The sequence below is a fragment of the Salmo salar genome, chromosome 14 (assembly GCF_965601325.2).
Source record: "Salmo salar chromosome 14, fSalSal1, whole genome shotgun sequence".
Taxonomy (NCBI): domain Eukaryota; kingdom Metazoa; phylum Chordata; class Actinopteri; order Salmoniformes; family Salmonidae; genus Salmo; species Salmo salar.
The window spans coordinates 54,132,584-54,146,094 of record NC_138304.1 but is presented as its reverse complement, the minus strand read 5'-3'; the positions used below and the strand labels follow the sequence as shown (position 1 = coordinate 54,146,094).

Here is a 13,511-nt window from a genome sequence, read left to right as displayed (position 1 = left end):
TATACAGTGTATTATCTGTTGCTATACAGTGTATTATCTATTACTATACAGTGTATTATCTGTTACTATACATTATCTATTACTGTACAGTGTATTATCTATTACTATACAGTGTATTATCTTTTACTATACAGTGTTATATCTGTTACTATACAGTGTATTATCTGTTAATGTACATTATCTGTTACTATACAGTGTATTATCTATTACTATACAGTGTATTATCTATCAGATGCACTATTGTAAAGTGGTTGTTCCACTGGATATTATAAGGTGAATGTACCAATTTGTAAGTCGCTCTGGATAAGAGCGTCTGCTAAATGACTTAAATGTTAAATGTTAAATGTTATCTGTTACTGTACATTATCTGTTACTATACAGTGGATTATCTGTTACTATACAGTGTATTATCTGTTACTATACAGTGTGTTATCTATTACTATACAGTGTATTATCTGTTACTGTACATTATCTATTACTATACAGTGTATTATGTATTACTATACAGTGTATTATCTGTTACTGTACAGTGTATTATCTGTTACTATACAGTGTATTATCTATTACTATACAGTGTATTATCTGTTACTGTACAGTGTATTATCTGTTACTATACAGTGTATTATCTGTTACTCTACAGTGTATTATATATTACTATACAGTGTATTATCTGTTACTGTACATTGTCTATTACTATACAGTGTATTATCTGTTACTGTAGATTGTCTATTACTATACAGTGTAGTATCTTTTACTATACAGTGTATTATCTATTACTATACAGTGTATTATCTATTACTATACAGTGTATTATCTGTTACTGTACAGTGTATGATCTGTTACTATACATTATCTATTACTATACAGTGTATTATCTATTACTATACAGTGTATTATCTGTTACTGTACAGTGTATTATCTGTTACTATACAGTGTATTATCTATTACTATACAGTGTATTATCTGTTACTGTACATTATCTGTTACTATACAGTGTATTATCTATTACTACACAGTGTATTATCTGTTACTGTACATTGTCTATTACTATACAGTGTATTATCTATTACTATACAGTGTATTATCTGTTAACATGTTATCTGTACAGTGTATTATCTGTTACTATACAGTGTATTATCTGTTACTATACAGTGTATTATCTATTACTATACAGTGTATTATCTATTACTATACAGTGTATTATCTGTTACTGTACAGTGTATTATCTGTTACTATACAGTGTATTATCTATTACTATACAGTGTATTATATATTACTATACAGTGTATTATCTGTTACTGTACATTGTCTATTACTATAGAGTGTATTATCTGTTACTATACAGTGTATTATCTATTACTATACAGTGTATTATCTATTACTATACAGTGTATTATCTGTTACTATACAGTGTATTATCTGTTACTCTACAGTGTATTATATATTACTATACAGTGTATTATCTGTTACTGTAGATTGTCTATTACTATAGCAGTGTATTATCTGTTACTATACAGTGTATTATCTATTACTATACAGTGTATTATCTGTTACTGTACATTGTCTATTACTATACAGTGTATTATCTGTTACTGTAGATTGTCTATTACTATACAGTGTATTATCTTTTACTATACAGTGTATTATCTATTACTATACAGTGTATTATCTGTTACTGTTCAGTGTATTATCTGTTACTATACAGTGTATTATCTATTACTATACAGTGTATTATCTGTTACTGTACATTATCTATTACTATACAGTGTATTATCTATTACTACACAGTGTATTATCTGTTACTGTACATTGTCTATTACTATACAGTGTATTATCTATTACTATACAGTGTATATCTGTTACTATACAGTGTATTATCTATTACTATTATCTGTTACTGTACAGTGTATTATATATTACTATACAGTGTATTATCTATTACTATACAGTGTATTATCTATTACTATACAGTGTATTATCTGTTACTATACAGTGTATTATCTGTTACTCTACAGTGTATTATATATTACTATACAGTGTATTATCTGTTACTGTACATTGTCTATTACTATACAGTGTATTATCTGTTACTGTAGATTGTCTATTACTATAGAGTGTATTATCTGTTACTATACAGTGTATTATCTATTACTATACAGTGTATTATCTGTTACTATACAGTGTATTATCTGTTACTGTACAGTGTATTATCTGTTACTGTACAGTGTATTATCTGTTACTATACAGTGTATTATCTATTACTATACAGTGTATTATCTGTTACTGTACATTTTCTGTTACTATACAGTGTATTATCTATTACTACACAGTGTATTATCTGTTACTGTACATTGTCTATTACTATACAGTGTATTATCTGTTAGTATACAGTGTATTATCTATTACTATACAGTGTATTATCTTTTACTGTACAGTGTATTATCTATTACTATACACTGTATTATCTATTACTATACAGTGTATTATATATTACTATACAGTGTATTATCTGTTACTATACAGTGTATTATCTGTTACTATACAGTGTATCATCTGTTACTGTACAGTGTATTATATATTACTATACTGTGTATTATCTGTTACTGTACATTGTCTATTACTATAGAGTGTATTATCTGTTACTATACAGTGTATTATCTATTACTATACAGTGTATTATCTGTTACTATACAGTGTATTATCTGTTACTATACAGTGTATTATCTGTTACTGTACAGTGTATTATATATTACTATACTGTGTATTATCTGTTACTATACATTATCTATTACTGTACAGTGTATTATCTATTACTATACAGTGTATTATCTATTACTATACAGTGTATTATCTGTTACTATACAGTGTATTATTTATTACTATACAGTGTATTATCTATTACTATACATTATCTGTTACTATACAGTGTATTATACATTTACATTTACATTTAAGTCATTTAGCAGACACTCTTATCCAGAGCGACTTACAAATTGGTGCATTCACCTTATAATATCCAGTGGAACAATCACTTTACAATAGTGCATCTAAATCTTTTAAGGGGGGGTTAAAAGGATTACTTTATCCTATCCCAGGTATTCCTTAAAGAGGTGGGGTTTCAGGTGTCTCCGGAAGGTGGTGATTGACTCCGCTGTCCTGGCGTCGTGAGGGAGCTTGTTCCACCATTGGGGTGCCAGAGCAGCGAACAGTTTTGACTGGGCTGAGCGGGAACTGTGCTTCCGCAGAGGTAGGGAGGCGAGCAGGCCAGAGGTGGATGAACGCAGTGCCCTTGTTTGGGTGTAGGGCCTGATCAGAGCCTGAAGGTACGGAGGTGCCGTTCCCCTCACAGCTCCGTAGGCAAGCACCATGGTCTTGTAGCGGATGCGAGCTTCGACTGGAAGCCAGTGGAGTGTGCGGAGGAGCTGGGTGACGTGAGAGAACTTGGGAAGGTTGAACACCAGACGGGCTGCAGCTTTCTGGATGAGTTGTAGGGGTTTAATGGCACAGGCAGGGAGCCCAGCCAACAACGAGTTGCAGTAATCCAGACGGGAGATGACAAGTGCCTGGATTAGGACCTGCGCCGCTTCCTGTGTGAGGCAGGGTCGTACTCTGCGAATGTTGTAGAGCATGAACCTACAGGATCGGGTCACCGCCTTGATGTTAGTGGAGAACGACAGGGTGTCGTCCAGGGTCACGCCGAGGCTCTTAGCACTCTGGGAGGAGGACACAAGGGAGTTGTCAACCGTGATGGCGAGATCATGGAACGGGCAGTCCTTCCCCGGGAGGAAGAGCAGCTCCGTCTTGCCGAGGTTCAGCTTGAGGTGGTGATCCGTCATCCACACTGATATGTCTGCCAGACATGCAGAGATGCGATTCGCCACCTGGTTGTCAGAAGGGGGAAAGGAGAAGATTAATTGTGTGTCATCTGCATAGCAATGATATGAGAGACCATGTGAGGATATGACAGAGCCAAGTGACTTGGTGTATAGCGAGAATAGGAGAGGGCCTAGAACAGAGCCCTGGGGGACACCAGTGGTGAGAGCGCGTGGTGCGGAGACAGATTCTCGCCACGCCACCTGGTAGGAGCGACCTGTCAGGTAGGACGCAATCCAAGCGTGGGCCGCGCCGGAGATGCCCAGCTCGGAGAGGGTGGAGAGGAGGATCTGATGGTTCACAGTATCAAAGGCAGCAGATAGCTCTAGAAGGATGAGAGCAGAGGAGAGAGAGTTAGCTTTAGCAGTGCGGAGAGCCTCCGTGACACAGAGAAGAGCAGTCTCAGTTGAATGCCCAGTCTTGAAACCTGACTGATTAGGATCAAGAAGGTCATTCTGAGAGAGATAGCAAGAGAGCTGGCCAAGGACGGCACGTTCAAGAGTTTTGGAGAGAAAAGAAAGAAGGGATACTGGTCTGTAGTTGTTGACATCGGAGGGATCGAGTGTAGGTTTTTTCAGAAGGGGTGCAACTCTCGCTCTCTTGAAGACGGAAGGGACGTAGCCAGCGGTCAAGGATGAGTTGATGAGATCTATTACTATACAGTGTATTATCTATTACTACAGTGTATTATCTGTTACTGTTCATTGTCTATTACTATACAGTGTATTATCTATTACTATACAGTGTATTATCTATTACTATACAGTGTATTATCTATTACTATACACTGTATTATCTGTTACTGTACAGTGTATTATCTATTACTATACAGTGTATTATCTATTACTATACAGTGTATTATCTATTACAATACAGTGTATTATCTGTTACTATACAGTGTATTTTCTGTTACTGTACAGTGTATTATATATTACTATACAGTGTATTATCTGTTACTGTACATTGTCTATTACTATACAGTGTATTATCTATTACTATACAGTGTATTATCTGTTACTATACAGTGTATTATCTATTACTATACAGTGTATTATGTGTTACTGTACAGTGTATTATCTGTTACTATAGAGTGTATTATCTGTTACTATACAGTGTATTATCTGTTACTGTACATTATCTGTTACTATACAGTGTATTATCTATTACTATACAGTGTATTATCTGATACTATACAGTGTATTATCTGTTACTATACAGTGTATTATCTGTTACTATACAGTGTATCTGTTACTGTACATTATCTGTTACTATACAGTGTATTATCTGTTACTGTACAGTGTATTATCTGTTACTGTACAGTGTATTATCTATTACTGTACAGTGTATTATTTATTACTATACAGTGTATTATCTATTACTATACAGTGTATTATCTGTTATTATACAGTGTATTATCTGTTACTGTACAGTGTATTATCTATTACTATACAGTGTATTATCTGTTACCGTACATTGTCTATTACTATACAGTGTATTAGCTATTACTATACAGTGTATTATCTGTTACTGTACATTGTCTATTACTATAGAGTGTATTATCTGTTACTATACAGTGTATTATCTATTACTATACAGTGTATTATCTATTACTATACAGTGTATTATCTGTTACTATACAGTGTATTATATGTTACTATACAGTGTATTATCTATTACTGTACAGTGTATTATTTATTACTATACAGTGTATTATCTGTTACTCTACAGTGTATTATCTATTACTATAAAGTGTATTATCTGTTACTATACAGTGTATTATCTGTTACTATACAGTGTATTATCTGTTACTGTACATTATCTGTTACTATACAGTGTATTATCTGTTACTATACAGTGTATTATCTATTACTATTCAGTGCATTATCTGTTACTATACAGTGTATTATCTGTTACTATACAGTGTATTATCTGTTACTGTACATTATCTGTTACTATACAGTGTATTATCTATTACTATTCAGTGTATTATCTGTTACTGTACGGGTGTATTATCTGTTACTATACATTATCTATTACTGTACAGTGTATTATCTATTACTATACAGTGTATTATCTATTACTATACAGTGTATTATCTGTTACTATACAGTGTATTATCTATTACTATACAGTGTATTATCTATTACTATACAGTGTATTATCTTTTACTATACAGTGTATTATCTGTTACTATACAGTGTATTATCTGTTACTCAGAGAGGAGTGTGGACTGTCTTGTGTTTTCCAGCCGACAGAGTTTGAGGAGAGAGCAGTGAAGAAGGTGGATGACCTACTGGAGACTTACATGGGTATCAGAGATACAGAACTGGGTGAGTACACACACGTGCGCGCACACACACACACACACACACACACACACACACACACACACACACACACACACACACACACACACACACACACACACACACACACACACACACACACACACACAGTTTCAACAGCAACATTTCAACTACTGAGAGAGTTGTACAAATTTGTGAAAGCTCCCCGAGCTAACTAACCCTCTCCCCTCTCTCTCTCCTCCCTCTCCTCTCTCTCTCCTCCCTCTCCCCCTCTCTCCTCTCTCCCCCCTCCCTCCTCTCCCCTCCCCCCTCTCCTCTCCCCCCACTCTCTAGCGGCGACCATGGTGGAGGTGGGTCGGGACAAGAAGAACCCTGATGAGTTTGCCATGGCTCTGGACGAGGCTCTCGGTGATTTCGCTTTTCCTGACGAGTTTGTGTTCGACGTCTGGGGCGCTATCGGAGACGCCAAACAGGGACACTTTTAACGTTTTAATTTTCCCCTGATTCCCTAGCCTGGTCCCAGATTTGTTTACAGTTGGCAAGATCGCACAAACAGATCTGGGACCAGGCTACCAATCCCCCTGAGTTCCACAGCTCCACATCTTCACCCAGCCAACTGGACAAACACCAGCCAGTAGAGAAAAAGGGTAGAGTGGATTTATTTTAATTTTAATTTTAAATGGCTCTGTTTTGGTAGGTTTAACAGTGTTGCACCCTAAAAGACAGAATCACTTCAGTCATGTCCAACTCAACCTAGTTTTCTTGCTTGTGTCCCAAATGGCACCCCCCCCCCCATATTCCCTTTATAGTGCACTAGCCATAGGGCCCGTCGCCAAACGTAGTGCACTATATAGGGAATAGGGTGCTATTTGGGATATACGTTCTATGTCCTTTTTCCTACAGGTTACAAAAGGGTTCTGATGTCTGAATCACCACTATAGCACTTGTCTTTAATGACTGGTGAACCGACTTTGAGGATCACATACAGTAGGCTGCCGTATATCAGGGCTTTAATGACTGGTGAACCGACATTGAGGATCACATACAGTATATCAGGGCTTTTTCGAATAGTTCTTAAAATGTTGCTGTGGAGTCTGACCAGCAGCAATGTAGTTATAGTGATGTATTATATAACAATAATGCTGTTAAAGACCCCCCCACCCCATCCTCTACGCCACCGATAATGCTGTTAAAGACCCCCACCCCATCCTCTACTCCACCGATAATGCTGTTAAAGACCCCCCACCCTCCTCTACGCCACCGATAATGCTGTTAAAGACCCCCCACCCCCCTCCTCTACTCCATCGATAATGCTGTTAAAGACCCCCCACCCCATTCTCTACGCCAGCGATAATGCTGTTGAAGAACCCCCATCCTCCTCTACACGTGAGGGATAATCCGTATCTGATTGATTTAACACCAGCAGTTCCTTATCAGAAACAAATGTCTGAATCTGTGAGGAACATTGTGGAACACCAAGTCTTCTAGAGCCTACAGAGGACTTATTTTATTCCAGCTATGGAGAGAGAACTAACATTCACTTTTCATGGATTTTTTTTTCTACAGGCTGCTTAGTATGTAATTTAACTGTAATAGATAAATACTTCTACTTTATTTTTTATTTTAATTGTTCAAATAGAAAATTGTTCACTTGATATTTTAAGCTGGAAAATGTTTTATACCATCTCAAGGCCTGGCTCCACCAACAAGCGAAATTCTCTTTTGGAATTCAGAATTCTCTTTTGAAATTTGGAATTGTATTTTGGAATTCAGAATTCTCTTTTGGAATTTGGAATTGTCTTTTTGGAATTCAGAATTCTCTTTTTGGAATTTGGAATTCGGCAGCCATCTTGAATGGTTATCGAGGTGTCACTGTTGCGGTCAATCGCAATTAAAAATGTCTTACACTGTTGAAAGAAACTACTGTAGATTGAATTGAAATCAACACACTGAATTTGAATAGTAATTCTTAGTGTAGTATTTGTATTGAGTTGTTTTCTATTGAACCCTGCAGCTTCATAATGTTTTCTGACAATACATAAAGGGATCAATCATTGTTATGTCTGTTAGATTCAAATAAAAATACTAGTTGATAGCTGAGTGTTGTATTATTATTCACTTTAACTACAAAGGAATCCATGTGTATATATACTGTATATTCCATTCAACAGACACTATTATGTGGTCCCGTTTGGCTAAGTTGGTAGAGCATGGTGTTTGCAATGCCAGGGTTGTGGGTTCGATTCCCGCGGGGGACCAGTACGGAGAAAAAAAATTATGCATTCGCTACTGTAAGTCGCTCTGGATAAGAGCGTCTGCTGGATTACTAAAATGTAATTATCCAGTGACTTTCAGTCATCCGTGCATACATTTTACGTATGAGTGGTCCCGGGAATCGAACCCACTACCCTGCTATACCAACTGAGCTACTGTCACGACTTCCGCCGTAGTCGGTCCGGCTCCAGGTTTCGGGCGGCATTCGGCAGGTCGACGTCACCGGCCTTCTAGCCATCACCGATCCACTTTTCATTTTCCATTTGTTTTGTCTTTGTCTTACACACCTGGTTTCAATTCCCCAATTACTTGTTCATTATTTAACCCTCTGTTCCCCCATGTTTGTTTGTGAGTAATTGTTTATTGTTTTGGGGTCCGTATTTTGTGGCCTTGTATTTATACGACGTGTATTGTGATGTCCTGCGCCTGACTCATCTCACCAGCTACACACAGACGCATTACAGAATCACTCACCATAAATGGAGTCAGCAGGAGCAGACGACCCCCCTTTCACGGTCGAAGAGCGCGTCCAGCAGCACGCGACCATGTTACAACGTCTGGGCACCGCCATGGATCGCGTGCTGCAGACGATGGATAGATGGGAGAGAGAAGGAGGTCTTCCAACGCCTCCACCAGCCCCATTACAGCAGGCTCCACTGTCCACCCCTCCTTCACCCGGTCCCAGCGGGATTCAGCTCGCACTCCCGAGGGAGTATGATGGGACGGCTGCCGGATGCCAGGGATTCCTACTACAGCTGGAGCTCTACCTGGCGACCGTCCACCCGGCTCCTTCGGGGTGTGAGAGTGTGTCCGCCCTCGTCTCCTGCCTCACAGGCAAAGCCCTGGAGTGGGCCAACGCCGTATGGAGTAAGGGAGACGCGGCGTTGGACCATTACGCAGAGTTCACCCGCCGCTTTCGGGCAGCCGGGCATATACTCTGCTACTCCGTTGATATACTCCGCTACACGCGCCGAGCATGTGTCCCTGGTGCGCAGGGTGCTTGGTCCACTGTTGGAGCATGACCTGTACGTCAAGGCTGAGAAATGTCTGTTCTTCCAACAGTCCGTCTCCTTCCTAGGATACCGCATTTCCACCTCAGGGGTGGAGATGGAGAGTGACCGCATTTCAGCCGTGCGTAATTGGCCGACTCCCACCACAGTAAAGGAAGAGCAGCGGTTTCTAGGGTTTTCCAATTACTACCGGAGGTTTATCCGGGGTTTTGGTCAGGTAGCTGCTCCCATTACCTCACTGCTGAAGGGGGGACCGGTACGTTTGCAGTGGTCGGCTGAGGCTGACAGGGCTTTTGGTCACCTGAGGGCTCTGTTTACCTCGGCTCCCGTGCTGGCCCATCCGGATCCCTCTTTGGCGTTCATAGTGGAGGTGGACGCGTCCGAGGCTGGGACAGGAGCCGTGCTCTCTCAGCGCTCGGATACGCCACCAAAGCTCCGCCCCTGTGCTTTCTTTTCGAAGAAGCTCAGCCCGGCGGAGCGAAACTATGATGTGGGGGATCGGGAGCTGTTGGCTGTTGTCAAGGCTCTGAAGGCGTGGAGACATTGACTTGAGGGGGCTAAACACCCTTTTCTCATCTGCACTGACCACCACAATCTGGAGTACATCCAGGCGGCGAGGAGACTGAACCCTCGCCAGGCAAATTGGGCTATGTTCTTTACCCGTTTTGTTTTCACTCTATCCTACAGACCAGGTTCCCAGAACGCTAAGGCAGACGCACTGTCCCGGATGTATGACACAGAGGAGCGGTCCATGGATCACACTCCCATACTTCCAGCCTCTTGCCTGGTGTTACCAGTGGTGTGGGAGCTGGACGTGGACATCGAGCGGGCGTTACGCACAGAGCCCACTCCCCCCCCAGTGTCCAGCTGGGCACCTGTGCGTTCCGTCTGCTGTCCGCGACTGGTTGATCTATTGGGCCCATACGTCACCCTCCTCTGGTCATCCTGGCATCGGTCGGACGGTGCGTTGCCTTAGTGGGAAGTACTGGTGGCCCACCTTGGTCAAGGACATGAGGGTTTATGTTTCCTCCTGCTCGGTGTGCGCCCAGTGCGCCCGTCCTGGACACTTCGTTGCTGTGGGATTTCCACTGTCTCCATCCGGATCGCCCTGCGCCTCGTCCTCCGGGTCGTCCCCGAGGTCGGTGTACTGTCACGACTTCCGCCGAAGTCGGTCCCTCTCCTTGTTCGGGCGGCGTTCGGCGGTCGACGTCACCGGCTTTCTAGCCACCGCCGATCCACTTTTCATTTTCCATTTGTTCTGTCTTAGCCTTATCACACCTGACTTCACTCAATCAATTACCTGTTTATTATTTAACCCCCTGTTCTCCATGTTGTATTTGTGAGTGATTGTTTGTTATATTGTGTGACTGTGTATATTACGGGTATATATATGATTTTGAGTAAAAGTGATTTTATTACTCATATCTGCTGTCCTGTGCCTGACTCATCTCACCAGCTACCCACAGACGCCTTTACAGTAAGGAGGTAAGGCAATAAATAGGCCATAGTAGCGAAGTAATTAAAATTAGCAAATTAACACTGAAGCGATAGATGTGCAGATGATGATATGCTCTCTCTAATTCTCTCTTTCTCTCTTCCTTTCTTTCTTTTTCTCTCTCGGAGGACCTGAGCCCTAGGACCATGCCTCAGGACTACCTGGCATGATGACTCCTTGCTGTCCCCAGTCCACCTGGCCGTGCTGCTGCTCCAGTTTCAACTGTTCTGCCTGCGGCTATGGAACCCTGACCTGTTCACCGGACGTGCTACCTGTCCCAGACCTGCTGTTTTCAACTCTCTAGAGACAGCAGGAGTGGTAGAGATACTCTCAATGATCGGCTATGAAAAGCCAACTGACATTTACTCCTGAGGTGCTGACCTGTTGCACCCTCAACAACCACTGTGATTATTATTATTTGACCATGCTGGTCATTTATGAACATTTGAACATATTGGCCATGTTCTGTTATAATCTCCGCCCGGCACAGCCAGAAGAGGACTGGCCACCCCTCATAGCCTGGTTCCTCTCTAGGTTTCTTCCCGGGTTTTGGCCTTTCTAGGGAGTTTTTCCTAGCCACCGTGCTTCTACACCTGCATTGTTTGCTGTTTGGGGTTTTAGGCTGGGGTTCTGTACAGCACTTTGAGATATCAGCTGATGTAAGAAGGGCTATATAATAAATTTGATTTGATTTGATGTGCAAGTAGAAATACTGGTGTGCAAAGAGCAAAAAAGTAAATAAAAACAATATGGGGATGAGGTAGGTAGTTGGGTGGGCTATTTACAGATGGGCTATGTACAGCTGCAGTAATCGGTAAGCTGCTCAGATAGCTGATGCTTAAAGTTAGCGAGGGAGTTATAAGTCTCCAACTTCAGCGATTTTTGCAATTCGTTCCAGTCATTGGCAGCAGAGAACTGGAAGGAAAGGCGGCCAAAGTTGGAGTTGGCTTTGGGGGTGACCAGTGAAATATACCTGCTGGAGCGCATGCTACGGGTGGGTGTTGTTATGGTGACCAGTGAGCTGAGATAAGTCGGAGCTTTACCTAGCAAAGACTTATAGATGACCTGGAGCCAGCGGGTCTGGCGACGAATATGTAGCGTGGGCCAGCCGACGAGAGCATACAGGTCGCAGTGGTGGGTAGTATATGGGGCTTTGGTGACAAAATGGATGGCACTGTGATAGACTACATCCAATTTGCTGAGTAGAGTATTGGAAGCTATTTTGTAGATGACACCGCCGAAGTCGAGGATCGGTAGAACACCTAGGTGTTCTACCAGACACCTAGGTATTTGTAGTTGTCCACATATTCTAAGTCAGAACCGTCCAGAGTAGTGATGCTAGTCGGGTGGGCGGGTGCGGGCAGCGATCGGTTGAAGAGCATGCATTTAGTTTTACTAGCGTTTAAGAGCAGTTAGAGGCCACGGAAGGAGTGTTGTATGGCATTGAAGCTTATTTGGAGGTTTGTTAACACAGTGTCCAAAGAAGGGCCAGATGTATACAGAATGGTGTCGTCTGCATAGAGGTGGATCAAGGAATCACACGCAGCAAGAGCGACATCATTGATATATACAGAAAAAAGAGTCGGCCCGAGAATTGAACCCTGTGGTACCCTCATAGAGTCTGCCAGAGGTCCGGACAACAGGCCCTCCGATTTGACACACTGAACTCTATCTGAGAAGTAGTTGGTGAACCAGGTGAGGCAGTCATTTGAGAAACCAAGGCTGTTGAGTCTGCCGATAAGAATGAGATGATTGACAAGAGTCGAAAGCCTTGGCCAGGTTGATGAATACGGCTGCACAGTATTGTCTTTTATCGATGGCGGTTATGATATCGTTTAGGACTTTGAGCGTGGCTGAGGTGCACCCGTGACCAGCTCGGAAACCAGATTGCACAGCGGAGAAGGTACGGTGGGATTCGAAATGGTCAGTGATCTGTTTGTTAACTTAGCTTTCGAAGACTTTAGAAAGGCAGGGCAGGATGGATATAGGTCTGTAACAGTTTGGGTCTAGAGTGTCTCCCCCTTTGAAGAGGGGGATGACCGCAGCAGCTTTCCAATCTTTAGGAATCTCAGACGATATGAAAGAGAAGTTGAACAGACTAGTAATATCCGTTGCAACAATGGCGGCAGATCATTTTAGAAAGAGAGGGTCCAGATTGTTTAGCCCAGCTGATTTGTAGGGGTCCAGATTTTGCAGCTCTTTCAGAACATCAGCTATCTGGATTTGGGTGAAGTAGAAATGGGGGAGGTTTGGACAAGTTGCTGTGGGGGGTGCAGGGCTGTTCACCGGGGTAGGGGTAGCCAGGTGGAAAGCATGGCCAGCCGTAGAGAAATGCTTATTGAAATTCTCAATTATTGTGCATTTATCGGTGGTGACAGTGTTTCTTATCCTCAGTGCAGTGGGCAGCTGGGAGGAGGTGCTCTTATTCTCCATGGACTTTACAGTGTCCCAAAACGTTTTGGCGTTAGAGCTACAGGATGCACATTTCTGTTTGAAGAAGCTAGCCTTTGCTTTCCGAAATGCGTGTGTATATTGGTTCCTGACTTCCCTGAA

General features: G+C 41.7%; 1 protein-coding gene across 1 annotated transcript in view; it reads left to right on the top strand.

Annotated features, from left to right (window-relative positions):
- The window catches only part of LOC106569591 (PDZ domain-containing protein GIPC1), a 71,351-nt gene extending 63,077 nt beyond the window's left edge, over nt 1–8,274 (top strand). Inside the window, exons 5-6 of the mRNA XM_082961039.1 lie at nt 6,122–6,203; nt 6,513–8,274. Coding sequence (XP_082817165.1) covers nt 6,122–6,203; nt 6,513–6,664 — 234 coding nt within the window. The 3' untranslated portion in view covers nt 6,665–8,274. The remainder of the gene's footprint in view (nt 1–6,121; nt 6,204–6,512) is intronic.
- The last annotated feature ends 5,237 nt before the right edge of the window (nt 8,275–13,511 follow it).